Source organism: Dama dama, chromosome 6 (genome assembly GCF_033118175.1).
Source record: "Dama dama isolate Ldn47 chromosome 6, ASM3311817v1, whole genome shotgun sequence".
Classification (NCBI taxonomy): domain Eukaryota; kingdom Metazoa; phylum Chordata; class Mammalia; order Artiodactyla; family Cervidae; genus Dama; species Dama dama.
Genome location: NC_083686.1, coordinates 17,383,101 through 17,403,183, shown reverse-complemented (window position 1 = coordinate 17,403,183; position 20,083 = coordinate 17,383,101). Strand labels below are relative to the sequence as shown.

The 20,083-nt window shown below is 41.3% G+C and overlaps 1 protein-coding gene across 1 annotated transcript in view; it reads left to right on the top strand.

Annotated features, from left to right (window-relative positions):
• The window catches only part of CDS1 (CDP-diacylglycerol synthase 1), a 66,913-nt gene that overhangs the window by 1,537 nt on the left and 45,293 nt on the right, over positions 1 to 20,083 (top strand). The window contains exon 2 of the mRNA XM_061145617.1: positions 10,448 to 10,575. Coding sequence (XP_061001600.1) covers positions 10,448 to 10,575 — 128 coding nt within the window. The remainder of the gene's footprint in view (positions 1 to 10,447; positions 10,576 to 20,083) is intronic.

Sequence of the window (20,083 nt, the reverse complement as noted above, 5' to 3'; positions counted from 1 at the left end):
ACCAAAGTTATAAAACTAAGGTGGGAACATGTCTCACAACAGTGATTTTAGGAAAGAAACTTTAAAATCAATGGGAAGACAGATCCTTTTTTTTCCTTTACCCTTGAGAGGCAGGTGGAATAAAGTGATCTATGATAGAACATGTGTGTGGAGGGATTACACAAAGTGTAACAGTTTCTGGCTACTGAAGGTTGATGTTACAAAGCTGAAAACAGTGGGCTGAGAATAGTTTTTGTGAAAACTGCCTTGGAAACTAGACCAAAAATAGAATTAATTAGGTTGGGGTTTGTTTTGTTTTAGCACTGGTATAGTTTAGAACCAAGGAAATAACAGCTTCCCCATGATCACTTCCTTAACTGGGAGAAAATAACAAGCTTTTAAAAAGAAAAAACATGTTCAAGGAAGCCATCCATAAAATAACTTTTGAAGCAATTAGTTTCTTAATACCCTAATACTACATTTAAAATGAAAACTACTCCTCTGGTTTGATTGGAGCCATTAGAACTGTTGTCTCTAGCTATGTGTGAGTGGGTTATCTCACTGCATTTTTATTCCTAAGTGTGGCACTGTTAGGTTTTATTGTCAACCTTAATTTATCCATACATTTACAAACTTGTGAATATGTATGATCACAATGCACACGATATATGTTTTATGTTTCTGTTAGTTTTCATTAATACATACCTAGCTGGATTCTCTTCTGAGAGTAGATGGTGCCATGTGTAACCAGTTCTGTTAAGATTTCTAAATCATCAAGGATGAGCATTTTTCAAACCATATCTAAAATATTGCATCCTTTTAGAATTTATTGCAAGGAACTTTTGACTTGGCAAACTCTGAGTCATTGAACTCTATCCTCTCTCTGTCCTTGCTTATCAGGGTGTATATTTGAATGCACCTGTATTTCCAGGTCAAGGGCCATTATAAAATCAGCCTGCACATCGGAGGCTGGTTAATATTTGGTTCATTGAAACTCTTCTAAGTGCCTTCTCTAGTCAAGTTACAGTAAAGGCAAAAACACTTATGAAATTAATGAAAGAAGTACAGGAAGTGTGTTGTATTCTGCTATTATTGTACACTCCCATGCCATTTTGTAGTCTTTTTACAATGGTGTTATTAACATGACCTTCTCTTCCTTCAGGACCTGGAGACTTATTCGGAGAGAAAGCTCTGTGCTCCAGGGCATTAGCAAGTGAAAATGTTCCCAGTTGCTAAATGCTGGATTAATATTTAAGAGATAGCAAGACCACTCCCTCAAGGAACCCGCGCTCCCCCCCCCCCCCCCCCCCCGCAGGAGACACACATAATTAGACTTAATAGAAGTCTGAACAGGCCTTCTTTACTTTGCTCTTAGCAAAGAGGGCATAGCTGGACACTTTGTGGAGACAACAGGAAAGACTTGAAGGAGGAGATGAGGGTTGAGTTTGGAATTAAAAGATGCCTGGGGACTTGCTAGGTAGACAGGTGTTAGGGAAAGGCATTCTAGGCAAAGGGCGCATGGAACTGTTTCTTGAATCAGCATTCTAGGCACAGTGAACTGAGCTTAGTTTGATAGTCCTGGAGTATAAACTATAGTTTGCAAGGAGGGGTTGGGAGTTTAAGGGTCTTGCGACGGAGGTTAAGCTTTCTTCTGTGGACTCCTGGAAGCCACTGAGTTTTTGCAGGGGCATTAACCTGTCATTCTAGCAGCAGTCTGGAGAAAGTGTTGGAAGGGGAAGAGAGCTGCCACAGAGACACCAAACAGGTGTGTATTGCAAATGCTATACATATGAAATAATGAAGGCACGTCCTAAGTCTAGGAAGAGTGGAGGAGTAGGGGTTGAGAGACAGGAAGCATATCTTAGATGATGGTGATGGGACCCTCGACAAGGGTAAGACTAATAAAAGAGCCCGCTGGAGGCACATTTTGGTCCACAACTTAAGAGACTTAAAACAGAAATGGGCAGTTTTGCGGGGTTTTTGCAGGTGATGTGGGAGACGGGTGAGTTGAGTGGGGCAGGTATGGCATTCTCTAAAGTAGGGAAGTGGCTCCAGGTGGTGGTGGGAACAGAACTGAGTGGTCAAGTCTAGAGGACTGATGCCGAAGCTCCAATAACTTAGCCACCTGATGCGATGAGCTGACTCATTGGAAAAGACCCTGATGCTGGGAAAGACTGAGGGCAGGAGGAGAAGGGGACAACAGAGGATAAGATGGTTGAGTGGTATCACCGACTCAGTGGACATGGGTTTGAGCAAGCTCCGGGAGATAGTGAAGAACAGGGAAGCCTGTCATCCGTGGAGGTGGCAAGGGGTTGGACAGGACTTAGTAAGTGAACAACAAGAGACTTTTGATTAGGATGGAAAGGAGAGAGAACTGAAGACCAAGCCATGGGAGGTGCCCATGTTTACAGTAGGGGTAGAAATGTAAGGAAGACACCAAGATAGAGAGATCCTGAGAGCTAAAGGAGGAGGGATTGCTTAGAAGATATTGTCATTAGTATTTAGAAATGAGGAAGAGGTGGAGAACATGGGATTTAGCCCAAGTCCTTCATAGAAGCTGAGGTTTAGGCCGAGGAATGTGAGGGGTAAAAATTGGTAGTAATTGTAGAAAGTGCCTGTGAAAGGAGCACAGAATAGCAGCTAGAGAGGACAGGAGGATGGAGTAAAAATTTCCCTTTTCAAACAAGGAAAAACAAATATTTACATAAAGAGGTCAAGTGGGAGTGAAGATGCTGAGAAGGATGGTCTGTCCCTAGGAAAAAGAAAGCAGACGTAGTGTGGAGAATACAGAGGATCAGGGTATTCAGGGAAAGGAAAGAAGGAATTGAGGTTAGATACAGAAACATTTTGAAAAACAGAAGGGGGAAATCAGTGTTTGATGCTTTAAATTTTCCCAATAAAGTAGGGTCTGAGAACCACAGAGCTTCAAGAGACCTTAGAAAAATTTAGTTCAACTATACACATGTGTATATATGTGCATGTGTGTGTATTTTTAAATAATAAACTTGCCTTAGACTGTGTTTGTTATTACCCAAAATGACCTCAGACAGGTGCAGAGCTGGAACTAGAACTCATCTCTGACTGGGACACTGTTGGAATGTCATTTTAGAGAGTGATCAAGAGGCCACCGGCAGAATCATCAAACTCAGTGAAGATTCAGTTGAATTAAAATGGCACAAATTTGTTTTGTACTGCATCATCATAGTTCTTAACTCAGTAGCGGTAGTAGTAGCAATACTTTGGCCACTTGATGTGAAGAGCCGACTCATTGGAAAAGATCCTGATGCTGGGAAAGATCAAAGGCAAAAGGAGAAGAGAGCAGCAGAGGATGAGATGGTTAGATAGCATCACCAACTCTGGACATGAATCTGAGCAAATTCCAGGAGATAGTGAAGGACAGGAAAACCTGGTGTGCTGCAACCCTGTCCTAACCCTAACTGTGTGGGTTAGGAATATTTCTCATTTAATAGCTGAGAATAAGAAAGGGCTTCTGTGGTGGTTCAGTTGGTAAAGAATCTGCCTGCAATGCAGGAGACCCACGTTCGATCCCTGGGTAGGGAAGATCCCCTGGAGAAGGAAATGGAAACCCACTCTAGTATTCTTGCCTGAAAAATCCTATGGAGAGAGGAGCATGGCAGGCTACAGTCCATGGGGTTGCAAAGAGCTGGACATGACTGAAGAGACTTAGCACTGGAAACAGTGAAGAGACTGAGAGAAAATGCTGAAATCAGGAATATAAACGACTATTCTTTCAAGTAAGAGCTGTTTGTTGTTGTTTAGTCACTTAGTCAGTTCCAACTCTTTGCAACCCTACGAACTGTGGTCTGCCAGGCTCCTCTGTGGACAGGATTTCCCAGGCAAGAATACTGGAGTGGGTAGCCATTCTCTTCTCCAGGGGATCTTCCCAGCCCAGGGACTGAACCTGCATCTCTTGCATTGGCAGGCGATTCTTGACCACTGAACCACCAGGGAAGCCCAAGAACTGTTTAGATTCAAGATTTTTAAAAGCCTTCCATTCTTTTAGGCACAGAACTGTGTCACTTGAGGCTTTCTATATGCTTGTTTGCAGTTTTAATGCTGGGTACAGGAATCCTCTGAAGAAGGAAATGGCAACCTACTCCAGTATTCTTGCCTGGAGAACCCATGGACAGTCCGTAGGGTCACAAACAGTTGGACACAACTGAAGTGACATAGTGGCAGCAGCAGGTACAGGAATCAGTGTGAAGCTCGAGGGACCTGTAGTGGAGTGGAGAAGCTGACACTGGCCATCTGACTCACGTTTTAGGGGACTAGACGTAAGAGGGGTGGGAATTGTGATTGATTTAATGCATCATCCTTTGTTGCATTCTAAACTGCTGCTTACTTTGATTCATTTAGAGTCTTCTTTGGAGCCATCATCTTGAATGGTTTTCTTCCTTTCTTTTCAGTCCCCAGCGTCGAGAAGCACTTCAGTTCTCTTTCCCTGACCACGGGCTCCTGTGTACTCTTCAGGAGGCCCCATGGCCTATGTGACATACACTAAAGTCACCATGCTTATTACACTGTGCAGTCTGACATACGCATACGCCCATGAATTTACCACTGCAATAAAGATAGTGAACAAACCCGTCACCACTAAAAATTTGCTCCTGCCCTTGTGTAATTCCCCCTTTGCCCCTTGATAATCACTGATTGGGCTTCCCTGGTGGCTCAGTGGTAAGGAATCCACCTCCCAATCCAGGAGAGGTAGGAGACATGGGTTCGATCCCTGGGTCAGAAGATCCCCTGCAGGAGGAAATGGCAACCCATTCCAGCAATCTTGCTGGGGCAATCCCATGGACAGAGGAGCCTGGCAGGCTGCAGTCCAAAGGGTCAAAGTGTTGGGCACAGCTGAGCGACTAAGCACAATAATCTCTGATCTGCTTTCTGGCACTATAGATGAATGTGTATTTTCCAGAATTTTGTGTAAGTAGAATTCAGTACATACATATATGCATATACCCACATGTATGTATACATATACATATCATATGTACATTTTGTCTGGCTTCTTTTTACTCAGCATAATTTTTTTGACATTCACCCATATTGTTGCGTATATCAATAGTTTGTTTTCGTTGCTGAGTAGTTTTCCATTGTATGGATGTAGCCCAGTTTGTCCTTTTTAACATTTGAATTGTTTCCAGTTTGGAGCTATTACAAAGAAAGCTGCCATGAACATTGTGTACTGTCTATGTGTGGACATATGCTTTCATTTCTTTGGGGCAGATACCTAGGATTGAAATGACTGGGTCATAGGGTGGATGTGTATTTAACTTTTTAAGAACCTGCCAAACTCTTTTCCAGAGTGATTGTACACATTCCCACCAGCAGTGTATGAGAGGCCCAGTTTCAATACATCTTCTCTGAGACTTGGTATGTTCAGTTTTTATTTTTTAGCTATGCTGGAAGGTGTGTCGTAGTATCTTACTGCGGTTTTGATTTGCCTTTCCCTAATAACTTCCCTCATAGCTCAGTTGGTAAAGAATCCGCCTGCATGCAGGAGACCCTGGTTCAATTCCTGTGTTGGGACCATCCACTGGAGAGGGCATAGGCTACCCACACCAGAATTCTTGGGCTTCCCTTGTGGCTCAGCTGGTAAAGAATCTGCCTGTAATATGGGAGACCTGGTTTTGATCCCTGTGTTGGGAAGATCCTCTGGAGAAGGGAAAGGCTACCCACTCCAGATTCTGGCCTGGAGAATTCCATGGACTATATAGTCCATAGGTCACAAAGAGTCAGACATTACCTGAGGGACTTTCACTTTCACCCCCTAATAACTAAGATGTTGAGCGTTTCTTCATATGCCAATTTACCATCAGTGTATTGCCTTCAGTGAGATGTCTGTTCAAATAAAGCTTCGCCCATGTATTTTGATTATGTCGATTGTTTTCTTATTGAATGTTGGGAATTCTTGATATATTCTGGATGCAAGACCCTTATTTGACATGTGATTTGCAAATATCAGGTCTTCCCAGGTGGTTCTAGTGGTAAAGAATCTGCCTGCCAATGCAGGAGACACAAGAGATCTTCTGGAGTAGGAAATGGCAACCCACTCCAGGATTCTTGCCTGGAAAATTACGTGGACAGAGGAACCCCTTGGGCTATAGTCCACGGGGTTGCAAAGAGTTGGACATGACTGAGCGCACATACTCTCTTGCAAAATTCTCTTTCTCTTAACAGTGTCTTTTGAAAAGCAGAACAATTCAATTTTGAAGTGGTTTTATCCATTTTTCTTTTATGAATCCTACTTTTTTCTAGTCATATTTACGTCTTTGCCTAACCTTAGGTCTCAAAGGGTTTATGGAATTTTATAGCTTTATGTAAATGTCTGATCTATTTTGAGTTAGTTTTTGTAAGTAGTGTGAAGTATGGATCAAAGTTTTTCCTTCCTTTCTTCCTTTCACGTATGGTTATCTAATCATTCCAGCATTGTATATTGAGTTACCTTTCAGCTTTGTTGAAGTCATTTGGCCGTATAGGTGTGGATTAATTTCCAGACCCTTTCTTCTATTCCATTGATCAGTTTTTATGCCAATATCACAGTTACAGCTTTATAATAACTTTTGAAAACTGTAAGTCCTTCAGTTTTGTTTTTATCTGCAGGTGGTTCTGGCTCTTAAGGTCCTTTTGCATTTTCATATAAATTTTAGAGTCAGCCTGTTTATTTCCACACAAAATAAAAGCCAATTGAGATGACTGGGATTGCACTGGGTCTGCAGATCAGTTTGTGGAAAAATTGCCATTTAAATTTCCTTTCTGCCTTCTGGCTACATTGCTTTGAGCTGAGTAAACTTAGGGCACTTTACTCCATCTTTGTGAGCCTAAATTTTTTTCACTTACAAAAAGGATGTGATTATTTACTTATCTATAAGGTAGTGTGAGGTATAAATAAATCGACATTTGTGAAGTACTTTTGAAGTTCATTTCACTGTAGGAATGAGATTTGCAGGGTAACAACTTCCATTCATCATTTACCAGAAATACTCTCCTTGTCTTTTTATATTTGCAAAAGAATAGCCCACAGCCCTTCATAGTCAGAAGCCCTCATTTCACAAGTGCTAAAAGGTGGTCTCAAGCAAGGTGACATGGCCAAGATTACTCACCTAGCAAGAACAGTTGAGAACCATTTTAATCTTAAATGTTAGCGTAAGTTTGCAGACTCAGTTCATTCAACACATATTTACATAGTAAGTGCCAGCCACTGTGCAAGGCCCTCTGCCAACCTCTAGGGAGTTAAAAGTGAAGCCAGTAGTATTTCCTCTTCTCACAAAGCTTATGAACTACTGCGGAGGGTTGGGGCACATCACCTTTATTGCCAAGTGGACTTTGAGGCAGTTTGTGGAAAGTGCAATGCTTTTGTTTTTTAAGGAAACCAGGGGCTGAGTTTCTTTAGGGTCAAGTGTTTTGCCTTTTGTCATTGCTAGTTAGAGTAGGGGTGGAATTAGTCCAGTCAGCCCTCATATCTGTGGGTTGTGAGTCCATGGATTCAACCAACTGTGGATCAAGATATTTGGAAAAAAAAAAAAAAAAAAAATCCCAGAAGGTCCCAACAAGGAAAATTTGAATTTGCGGCATACTCACAACTGTGTTTGGGCTTCCCTAGTGGCTCAGTTAGTAAAGAATTTGCCTGCAATACAGGACACCCAGATTTGATCCCTGAGTGGGGAAGATCCCCTGGAGAAGGAAATGGCAACCTACTCCAGTGTTCTTGCCTCGGAAGTCCCATGGACAGAGGAGCCTGGCAGGCTTCAGGCCATGGGGTCACAAAGAGTCGGACATGACTTAGCAACCAAACCACAACTGTTTGCAAGATGCTTCCCAATGGCTCAGTGGGTAAAGAATCTGCCTGCCAATATAGGAGATGTGGGGTTGATCCCTGGGTTGGGAAGATCCCCTGGAGAAGGAAATGGCAACCCACTCCAGTGTTCTTGCCTGGAAAATCCCATGGACAGAGGAGCCTGGCGGACTACAGTCCAATGGGTCGCAGAGTCGGATACAACTGAGTGACTAAGCACACACACAATTGTTTACATTGTACTTAAAACTGTTTACATTGTATTAGGTTTTATAATTAATCTAGAGATGATGTAAAGTTTATGAAAGGATGTATATAGATTATATACAAAGGAACCTCCATACTGGTTTCACAGTGCTTATTCAAATTTGCATTCCCACCAACAGTGTACAGTGTTCCCTTTTCTCTGTATCGTTGCCAACATTTATTATTTGTGGTCTTTTTGATAGTCATTCTGACAGATGTGATATATCATTGTGGTTTTGATTTTCATTTCTGTGATAATTAGTAATGTTGAGCACCTTTTCGTGTCCCTATTGGCCATTTTTATGTCTTCTTTGGAAAAATGTGTATACAGGTCTTCTACCCATTTTTTGATTGAGTTGTTTGGTTTTTTTGATACTGAGTTGTATGAGCTGTTTATATATTTTGGATATTAATTCCTTATTAGTCATAACATTTGCAAATATTTTCTCTCATTCAGTAGGTTGTCTTTTTGTTTTGTTGATGGTTTTCATTGCTGTGCAAAAGCTTTTAAGTCTCCTTAGATTTCATTGTTTATTTTTGCTTTTATTTCCTTGTTTTAGGAGACTGAGGTAGGCTTGCTTCACTATAACCTTTCCTCTTAAAACTGCTTTTTCTACAGTATGGATCTTGACTGTACCACCCCATTGCCCCTCCTGCCCGTCTCCTTGTGGATTTTTCTTTGTATCTTTAGTTGTAGAAGATCTTTTCTGGTAGATTCTATCACTCTTTCTCATCAGTAGTTGTTCTGATAATAGTTGTAAACTTCGTGTGTCTGTGAGAGGAGGTGGGCTCAAGGATTTTGTACTCCACCATCGTGGCCAGGATTATCTCTTGAGGATCTAGTAAAATGATGGAAGTTTGAGTGTTTAGAATAATTATATGTGTATTGTCGTTCAGCTGCTAAGTCGCATCCCACTCTTTGCAACCACATGGCCTGCAGCACGCCAGGCTTCCCTGTCTTTCACCATCTCCTGGAGTTTGCTCCAACTCATGCCCGTTGAGTTGGTGATGCCATCCAACCATCTCTGTCATCTCCTTCTCCTCTTGCCTTCAGTCTTTCCCAGCATCAGGGTATTTTCCAGTTAGTTGAGTCTTCACATCAGGTGGCCAAAGTACTGAAGCTTCAGCTTTAGCATCAGTCCTTCCAGTGAATATTCAGGGTTGATTTCCTCTAAAAGAACCCTAAGATTGACTGATTTGATCTCTTTTATATGAATATATGTTTATTTATTTATATGTGTGTCTTTGTATCTGTATATCTACATATTTATATCTGTCTATCTATTGATACCTAGCAGGGCCCTGTAGGACTCCTGGGCACAGAGCCTTTCTGTGTTCCCCATTCATCTGATTACAGGAAATAACTTTCATTCAGCCTCCCTGATCTTCACTGAGTTCCAGCAGCCAGATTCAAGCAGTTGTTAATCAGGAAAGGGAGGGGATGCAAGACAAGGGGGAAACAGTCAAGAGAAACTATAGTGCAGCCTTGGGGCAAGGTCCTGGTCCCCCGGTAAGGGATACCCATGGCAATATCTTTGAGCTGTTGTGCAGATACTGAAAACCTCACCAGATGGGAGAAGTTAATGATTAATGAGGGTACGCTGCCCACAAGCACACAGACCCCAGACCAGTTGGAACCTGAAGGTTGATGATGCTGACCCTACTTACCACCTACCAGTCGCACGAATGTCCACAAGTTGATCACACCCCATAACTATAAAACTTCTCAGTACTCTCTCCGAGTTGGGACACAGATTTTGAGGGCATTAGCCTGCTGTGGCTTCCTTTACCTGGCAAAGCAATAAAGCTATTCTTCTTTAACTTCACCCAGAAGTCTTAGAGATTTAATTCAGTGTTGGGGTACAAAGGTCAGATTCAGCTTCACTATCTATCTAAAATGCCATGCCAGTGTAAGATATTATTCTTATTGTAGATGCTTTGATTGCAATCGAATAAAAAAGAGACTATGTACCATTGTACATGAACAGAAGAGCCTGGTAGGCTACAGTCCATGGGGTCACAGGGAGTCGGACACAACTGAGCGACTTCACTCACTCACTCACTCATGTACCTTTGATCAGAATCTACATTCACACAAACACTATATTTTCTGTTAAGCAGAGAAATAATAAATATTTGATTTTGTGGTAAATTTCTGATTTAGATAATATAGAAATTTCTTTTTGTGTTTTTTGTATAAATTAATCCTTTATGTTGATAGTCTTTAACAGGAACTTTACTAACTAGGATGTCCAACAGTGCTTGCATATTCAAGATAAGTTAATATTTTTTTTTAAGTTATGGAAATGAGAGTTGGTACTCTGAGCAATAAATAGATGTATTGGCAAGCATGCACTTTTTCCCCTTTTATTTTGCAAAGTGATTTTCTTTTTTCTTTAATTTTAGGAAACAGATATTGATGACAGATATGGAGACTTGGATTCCAGAACAGATTCTGATATTCCAGAAATTCCACCATCCCTAGATAGAACCCCCGAGATCCTCAAGAAAGCTCTGTCTGGTTTGTCTTCAAGGTACGATTGGTTGAAGGTCAATCTGAGGGGTGAACAAGATAAGCTGTGAGGTTATCCTGGACCATTTCTCACACTGGTATAAGAAATTTCACTTTTTGTGAGTTTTAGAGCTATGAGAGAAGACTTTTACATTTTTCACTATATATGAGCACAGTGTTGGAGACTTGATATACATCCTTTCATTAATCTTTAAATTCTTAAGTTTCAGAAAACCAAGTCTGAGAGGTTAGCTGGTGAATGTTACAAAGCTAATAAGTTGTGGACCTGGCATTTCTGCCCTTGTCTGCCAGGTTTCTGAAGCCAGTGACCCATTTATCACATCAAGTTGCCTTTTCTGATACTGGGACATCTAATAAAGAAAATTCTATATCCTCTATCCTCTGTTTTTCAAATGTCAGATGGAAATAGGTAGTTTTTTTCCTTCTAATGGAATTTAAAATCATTGTCCAAAGACTCCACAACACTTTACCATTTTGTATTTCTGTTATACCTTTAAATGTCTAATAACAACCTAATTTTGTATTACCCTCCATTGTAGTATGAATTATAAAATTTATAAAGGCAAAAGAAGTGTATAATCTGTTACCCAGATGAACATATAAAATCTTAAATATTGGTGCAGAACACTTTTTCTTCAATTTCTTAATACTGTGACACACAATAAGAGGTCTGTTTTTCACCACGCTCCAAGAGAGACACAAATTATATTTTAACTGCTGCAAAAATGTGATGAAGCAATTCTTGCCATGACTGTGTGTGATGCACTCTGATTTCTCTTATTTTTGATAACTGTTCTAGGTTCTTGGACAAAAAAATGCTGGATTACTAAATTGATTTTTACTACTCATGGGTCATAACTTTACTGATTTAGTCATATCTAGTAAATAAAATATGAGCTTTTCTGATTTTTAATTTCCTAGAGGATAGCCATATTAGAATAAACTGGTTCAAGGCAAAGTTTTCATGTTTTTTAGCCAACAGAAAAAAATTTTGCTGCCTTATTAAAAGTATGATTATTACTTTAATATTTCTTGTTCCCAGTTGTTTTCATGACCTAGTTCACAGACGTACCTTTGCTTTAAAATCTCACCTGGTCTATCTCAGATCTGGATTTTTTTTCTCTATTGATGTTATATAAGAATAATGCTGGATTCCTGTGTGTCACTCATAACAAGATTTTTCTTAATATTTTTTTTTTTCCTGGCATAAAGCAACAATAGCAGGTAATAGTAGCTGGTATTTATTGACCATGTATATTTGCTGGGTGCTTCTCCAAGCACTTTACTTGTGTTGACTAATTTATTATCACATCAACCCTATAACACAGGTATGGTTATATTATACCTGTTGTATAAATGGAGAAACTGAAGCACAGATATGTGTCATATCCAGGGTCATGTAGCCAGCAAGTGATAGAGCCACATTCTGAAGCAAAGCATTGCACTCTATTTATGAATGATTTCGCTTTTAAAAAAATAAACAGCAGATAATAAATGACTACTTTGAATTTTCTCAAGAAACTTCCCTGTAAAAATTAAATAAATGTTTTAAAATCTATGTTTTACACATTTTAGCCTCTTTTTATTTAATACCCCAAATATTCTGCCTTGCAAAGATTTAGAAGTTGTAGATGCATAGGAGTAAAACTACTAATTGCATAAGAAATATACCTGGATTGCAGAAAAAAACCTGTAACCCTCCAACTGAGACATTACTGATGGAAATACTGTGATGTTTATCTTTGAAACGTTTTTTGCACTGTGTGCATGTGTGTGCCTGTGTGTAATGTGAAAGCAGCATTGTACTCCTTTCTGCCTTGCTATTTTCATTTTCATTCCATGGTATTAGGAAAAACATCCTTAAATATATGTAAATACTTGAATGGCTGCATGATATATTCCTTGTACAGCTGTAGTTCAGTTTACTTAACTGTTGATGTTGCTAGATAGCCAATTTCTAAATTTTCACAATTAAAACCAACTCTGCTTTAAATATATGTTTTTATAGCTAACTTTTATTTAGCATCCATAATTATTTTCTTCAGATAAAAATTTTGAATTTTATTTGTTTATTTTTAATTGAAGGATAATTGCTTTACAGAATTTTGTTGTTTTCTGCCGAGTACCAGTGTGAATCAGCCATAGGCATACACATGTTGCCTCCCTCCTGAACCTCTCCCCCAGCCCACCCCGCTAGGTTGTTACAGAGCCCCTGTTTGAGCTCCGAGTCATAGGCAAATTCCCATTGGCTGTCTGTTTTACACATGGTGATGTAAGTTTCCACGTTCCTCTCTGCATACATATCCTCTCCTTCCTCCCCCCGCCCCATGTCCAGTAATCTTTTCTCTATGTCTGTTTCTCCATTGCTGCCCTGCAAATAAATTCATAGGTACCATCTTTCTAGACTCCATATATTTCTGTTAATATACAATATTTATCCTTCTCTTTCTGACATACTTCACTCTGTATAATAGACTCTCGGTTCATCTGCCTCATTAGCACTGACTCAAAGCTGTTCCTTTTTATGCCTGAGTAATATTCCATTGTATATATGCACCACAGCGTCATCCATTTATCTGTCAATGGGCATCTAGGTTGCTTCCATGTTCTGGCTATTGTAAATAGTGCTGCAATGAATATTGGGATACATGTGTCTTTTTCAATTTTGTTTTTTTCAGGATATATAACTAATAGTGGGATTGCTGGGTTATATGGTGTTTTTTTTTTTTTCCCCTAGTTTTTTAAGGAATCTCCATACTGTCTTCCATAGTGACTATATCAATTTATATTCCCACCAACAGAAGGTTCCCTTTCTCCATACCCTCTCCAGCATTTATTGTTTGTAGACTTTTTTATGATGGCCATTCTGACTGGAGTTCTTCTCTAAATGTGTGACAAAATTCACCTGTGAAGACATCTGGCCCTGGGCTTTTGTTTTTTGGGAGATTTTTTATCACAGTTTCGATTTCAGTGCTTGTAATTGGATTGTTCATAATTTCTATTTCTTCCTGGTTCAGTCTTGGAAGATTGAAGTTTTCTAAGAATCTGTCCACTTCTTTCAGGCTTTCCATTTAATTGCCATGTAGTTGCTCATAGTCGTCTCTTATAATCCTTTGTATTTCTGCATTGTCTGTTGTAGCCTCTTCTTTTTCACTTCTAATTTTGTAGGTTTGATTCTTCTTTTTTCCATGATGAGTCTGGCTAAAAATTTGTCTATTTTGTTTATCTTCTCAAAGAACCAGCTTTTGGTTTTATTAATCTTTACTATTGTTTCTTTCATTTATTTCTGCTTTGATCATTATGATTTCTTTCCTTCTGCTAACTTTGGGATTTTTGTTGTTGTTGTTGTTGCTCTTTTTCCAATTGTTTTAGGTGTGAAGTTAGATTATCTATTTGATGTTTTTCTTGTTTCTTGAGGTAGGATTGTATTGCTATAGATTTCCCTCTTACAGCTGCTTTTGCCGCAAACTATAGATTTTGAGTTGGTGTGTTTTCATTGTCATTTGTTTCTAGGGATTTTTTTATTTCCCTTTTGATTTCTTCAGTAACCTGTTCATTATTTAGAAACATATTGTTTAATTTCCATGTGTTTGTATTTTTACATTTTTTTTCTAATAAGTGATATCTAGTCTCATAGCATTGTGGTCAGAAAAAAGGCTTGATATTATTTCAGTTTTCTTAAATTTACTGAGGTTTGATTTGTGACCCAAGATGTGGTCTGTCCCGGAGAATGTTCCATATGCACTTGAGAAGAAAGTGTATTCTTCTGCATTTGGATGGAATGCCCTGGAGATATCAATGAGGTTCACCTGATCTAATGTGTCATTTTAAGGCTTGTATTTTCTTATTAATTTTCTGTTTTGATGATTTGTCCATTGGTGTGAGTGGGGTGTTAAAATCTCCTACTACTGTTGTGTTGCTGTCAGTTGTCTTCCTCTTGGATCGATCCATTGATCATCATGTCCCTTCCATGTCCCTTGTAATAGTCTTTATTTTAAGGTTGATTTTGTCTGATACGAGGATTGCTACTCCAGCTTTCTTTTCCTTTCCATTTGCGTGGAATATCTTTTTCCAGCATCTCACTTTCAGTCTATATGTGTCTTTAGGTCTGAAGTGGGTTTCTTGTAGACGTCACATAGACGGGTTTTTGTATCCAGTCAGTCAGTCTGTGTCTTTTGGTTGGAACATTTAATCCATTTACATTTAAAGTAATTATTGATATATATGTTCCTATTGCCATTTTCTTGATTGTTTGGGGGTTTATTTTTTTTAGATCTTTTTCTTCTCTTGTATTTCCTGACTATGTAAGTCCCTTTAACATCTGTTGTAAAGCTGATTTGTTGGTACTGTACTAAATTCTCTTAACTTTCGCTTGTCTGTAAAACTTTTGATTTCTCCATCAATTTTGAATAAGATCCTTGCTGGGTAGTTCTGGCTATTTGGTACTCCCTAGGGTTAGGAATCTCTGGTAGTCTAGGGTCTTGGAGTCAGCACTCCGGCTCCATAGGCTCAGAGCCTGATCTCTGGCTGGAAATGGAGATACCACAGGTAGTTTGTTATTGCATTAAATGGGATTAAAACAAACACACAAAAATGAGAAACAAAATGCACACCCCAGACAAATGGTAATTACAAAATCAGGCAAATAATAACTAAAATAATGGAATTTACACACATACCTATACACCCATAGGCAAAACCAAAACAGTCCAAAAAAAAAAAAGTACAATAGATTGACCCGGTGAACAAAGGAAATCAAAAGTGATATCCACCAGTTAAGAACATAACTAACTAAAGCACAAACTGGAAAACAAAACTAAAGCAAGATGCTAACTGGGGGATTTTTAAAGCAATGAAAAGAAAGCTAACAAATATGGTGAGAAAAAGAAAAGAAAGAGAAGAAAGAACTAATAGAAAATGCAAAGTTTAATAGAGGTAGATAAAGATTTATATGTATTAAAGATTAACTGCAACAGTAAAAGAATAGTAGGAAGAAAAACAAAGGAATAAATGTAGAAAAAATAATAATAAATTTAAAAAATTTTAAAATTTAAATTAAAAAAGAGAAAGAAAAAAATAAGGAAAACTCCACAGAACCGTAAAAGGCCAACACAGAAGCTGAAGTATATAACAAAAATAAAAAATGTGCTTTAAAAAATTCTCAAAAGCTTAAATAAATTGAATAGTACTAATTAAATTGACAACTACAACAACAGAGGGAAAAAAAGGAAAAGAAAAAAAATCCAGAAGCAACTACAGAACAAGTCAAAATATAAAAATAATAAATGTTCAGATGTTCTTCTTGAGTCTCTGCCGTCAGTGTCCGTTCCCTCGATGGGAGTCTCAGTTCGCCTCGCCTCCCTAGGATGCCCTCCAATACTGCTGGTCTCTGGACCTGCTTCCGGGGCAGCTCGTACCGTAATCTGGTTCTTCTCCTGTGTGTTCTTGCGTCTGATGTCCACAGTTGTCAGAACTAGTGCGTCGTCTCTTGTCAGAATTCTCACTGTCCTTTCATATATTCCATGGCCACAGCGTCAGCCTAGTTGATTGTGTGGATTTAGTCTGAAGCTTGTACAGCTGCTGGGAAGGTTTTGGATCCTCTTCCTTAGTCACCCTGCCTCTGGATTTCAGTGGTGGTTTTATATGCACCTCTGCATGTGACTTGTCCACAGGGGTTTGCTCCTAAGGCTGCCCTGAAGGACTTGAGTCTGCCCCAGTGAGGGCCAGGTGGGGGGTGGCGCAGCTGCTTGGGTCATGGGGGCCCTGGCAACACCAGGTACTCAGGGGAGCCGGAGGTTAGGGCAGCAGGAAATATGCTCTAGAAGGGTATGGCAGCCCACTCCAGTATTCCAGCCTGGAGAACCCCCAGACAGAGAAGCCTGGCAGGTCACAGTCCACAGGGTCGCAGGGAGCTGGCCGTGACCAAAGTGACCCTGTGTGCACAGGCGCAGGACTTTTTCTAGTCTCTGCAGCTCTGTCCCAGTGGGGGTCATGCACGGAGGTGGCATGGTTGCTTGGATCACGGGGACCCTGGCAATACCGGCTATGCAGGAGCGCTGGCGGCTGTCATCACAGGAGATATGGAGCTGTGAGGGCTTTTTCTGGCCTGTGGCAGCTCTGCCCCAGTGAGGACTGAGCGTGAAGGTGGCACAGCTGTTTTGGTCGTGGGAACCCTGGCGGTGCCAAGTGTGCCGGGACACTGACTGCCTCAGCCGCAGGAGCTATGGCCCTCAGTTCAGTTGCTCAGTCCTGTCCAACTCTTTGCGACCCCACGGACTGCAGCACGCTAAGCCTCCCTGTCCATTGCCAACTGCCGGAGTTTGCTCAAACTCATGTCCATTGAGTCGGTGACGCCATCCAACCATCTCATCCTCTGTCGTCCCCTTTTCCTCCTGCCTTCAATCTTTCCCAGCATCAGGGTCTTTTCCAATGAGTCAGTTCTTTGCATCAGGTGGCCAGAGTATTGGAGTTTCAGCTTCAGCATCAGTTCTTCCAATGAATATTCAGGATTGATCTTCTGTAGGATGGACTAGTTGGATCTCCTTGCAGTCCAAGGGACTCCCAGAGTCTTTTTCTAGCCTCTGGCGGCTGGCGATCGGAAGGCCTCTCTGGCTAATCCTTCCCGGTTGCTCTGCCCACTCAGGCACTTAGACAGCCCCCCTGCCGGGGGGCCTCAGTTGCTCCGTGAGTCAGGCACATAAAGGGGCCCCGCTGACTGGGGTCCTACTCTGGTGTTCTGTGCATAAGGCCCTAAAAGGGCTCCCCTATGTGGGGTCCTTCTCTGTCGTTGGGGCATCGGGCGTTTGATGGGCCAGCCTCTCTGTTGTTCAGCTGCCAGTGCAGGCGTGTGGAGAGAGCGGCTACAGTGATGGCGCCACCCCTGCTCATGACTCAGGAGTACCGGCTTGCCTCCATGGCTGCCTGATTTTCCTCCACAGGCACTTCCCACCACAGTCTCCTCCCTCATGTCCCCCCGGGCCAACTCCCCACAGTCAACAGCAGACCTCTCCCTGGGATTGCCCCACAGTCACTGTGCCTTCTGGGAAACATGCGTCCCTATCTGGGGTACGTATGGCTGCGACAAAGATTGTCTGTGTGGTTCTCATTTCATTTGGGCTGTCACAGATCAGCTGCTTCGCTCCCAGCCTCAGTTGTTTGTCCTCTGGTTGTGGGAATCAGACCCCTGCTTCAGTTCCCCCACTTGCTGAGGGCAGGTCCAGTCCTACTAACGCTCCTTTTTTCCCCCCTACTTCCTTCATCCTGCTGAGTTTTGCGTGGCCCTATAAATTCTTTTCTGGTGGTCAGGTGCTCAGCTTTTTGTCTTCTGCAAGCCCTTCTGTGTCTGAAGGTGTATTCCTGATGTATCCATGGGGAGAGAGGTACTCCACGTCCACCTGCTCCTCCGCCATCTTGTTCAAAGTCCAGATGAAATCTTCAAAGTGAAATTCTTTGGGCAAGATTTATGTTCATTTTTAAGACTCTAATATATAACGCCAAAAAGAGCATGAACCATTGATACTGGAAGGAGCCTGAAAAGTCTTCAGGCCCTTGGCGGGTGTCCCAGTCTGTTTCTTGACCTTTGTGTGGATCTGTGGAAAGGCATATTCATTAGCCGGCAAAGTGGCTGGCTTTCTCCTTTAGTGAAGAGCTTCTTCAGCAATGACTCTCACTTAGTAGTTCTTTCCAGGGGCGAGGCCTTGGGTTTTGTACCATCCCCCACAACCTGTGAACATTTGGCACTGTCTGGCTTCCCAGATGGCTCAGGGGTAAAGAGTCCACCTACCTATACAGGAGCCGCAGGAGACGAGGGTTTGAACCCTGGGTCAGGAAGATCCCCAGGAGGAGGAAATGGCAACCCACTGCAGTATTTCTTGCCTGGAGAATCTCACGGACAGAGGAGCCTGGAGGGCTACAGTCCATGGGGTCACAGCATCGGACACGACTGAGCACGCATGCACAGAGACGTTGTAGGTTGTCAGTAAGAGAGGGTGCTGCTCGCTCCTAATAGGTAGGTGCCAGGCATCCTACAGTCCACGGAACAGCTCTTCACCGCAGAGGATGATGTGGCCCAAATGTCACTAGTGAAGGTGGAGAGCCCCTGAAGATACCCAGGCATAGTCTTGATGGTGCTCTTGGACTCTCTCACACCATCTTCCTTCTCCTTGGGAACCTGCACACTTCCTGTTCTCTTCCTCCTGAGGCTGGCAGATGGGGTTTCTCTGAAACCCTACTCTTTGCTAGATGGCCCATCAACTTCTTGTTTGTTCTCGAAGAGTGCCTCTGTGCTGTGATTCTTGGCGCAGGGGAATTGCCTTGTCAGCCTAGGTCTTTGACAACTCATGATGCTTGTACCACAAGGAAAAAAACCATTTTTTGTTGTTTTATTACTTTTGAAATAAAAACCCCTAAAGAGTTGTAGTAACAATAAGACATTGTGCATCACATAACTGATTTGAGCAATAAATGTGTCATCGCTTTAGATAACTGCCTTTAAGGACACTGCTTCTTGTTATTTAGTAGCTTCAGTTGTGTCCAGCTCTTTGTGACCCCATGGACTGTAGCCCTCTAGGCTCCTCTATCGATGGGATTTTCCAGGCAAAGAACACTGCTTAATTATGTACTTTTTAGAAATTTCATTTCTAGCTCACAGAGGTCCTGGAGATGGGAGACTTGAATGAATCTCTCCTCTATTGGTTCTGCATGCCTTGATCTAAAACAATCTGTGAGGTGATGACCTGGACTCAAAATTAAGGCTTCCTCTAAGGTGATCATGGTGGCATGGTAAAGGAAGTCAAGAATTTTGAGTTTGGAACTAGACTTTCCTCTGGGTTTTAGTAACAATGGTACATATATTTTGCATATCAGAGCTCTGTTTGGAGTTCAGGGCTTCTCCCTTGAGAGGTAACTTTTGGTTACCTTGTCTGTGCATGCATATATTATGTTTAAATCTCTGCTTTTATGTGCTTAACTTTGTATTAGGTTTTCTTGGAAGGTTTGGGGAATCACTTAAATTACAATAAGGCAAGTAAGTCTTTGATCTTGTTGGGGAACTTTTCTGGGAGGAGTAGCATTGGCATAATAAAAGAGAGTAGGTCCCTGTTTAAATCTCTGGTTCTCTGGTGTTCAAGGCCAGCCCTTTAGTGTTAGAGGTGCACATGGACCTTGCCGTTCCCACCAAGGACTGATTTCTGACACTTGGGTAGTGTCCTTTGTCTGAAAAATGTTCTCAGTGATTCTGAGTCTGAGAATCAGTTATGAAGGAGGGCTAAGTACCTTTCTGAGATTCATACAAACAAGACAGGATTATTACCCACAGACTGGCTTGTGGTCCTTTATTTACCTCTGACTAGCTCTGCAACCTAGCTCAGTTTCATAGTCCATTCATTCATCCTCAAAGAGTTTGTTCTATAAAGCCAAATGGAACCTTTCAGCTGTAGCTTTTCAGCACAGCCCCAAAGCTTTCAGTCTCATGAAAGATGTATGAGTCTACATGCGGAGTTAAGCAGGAG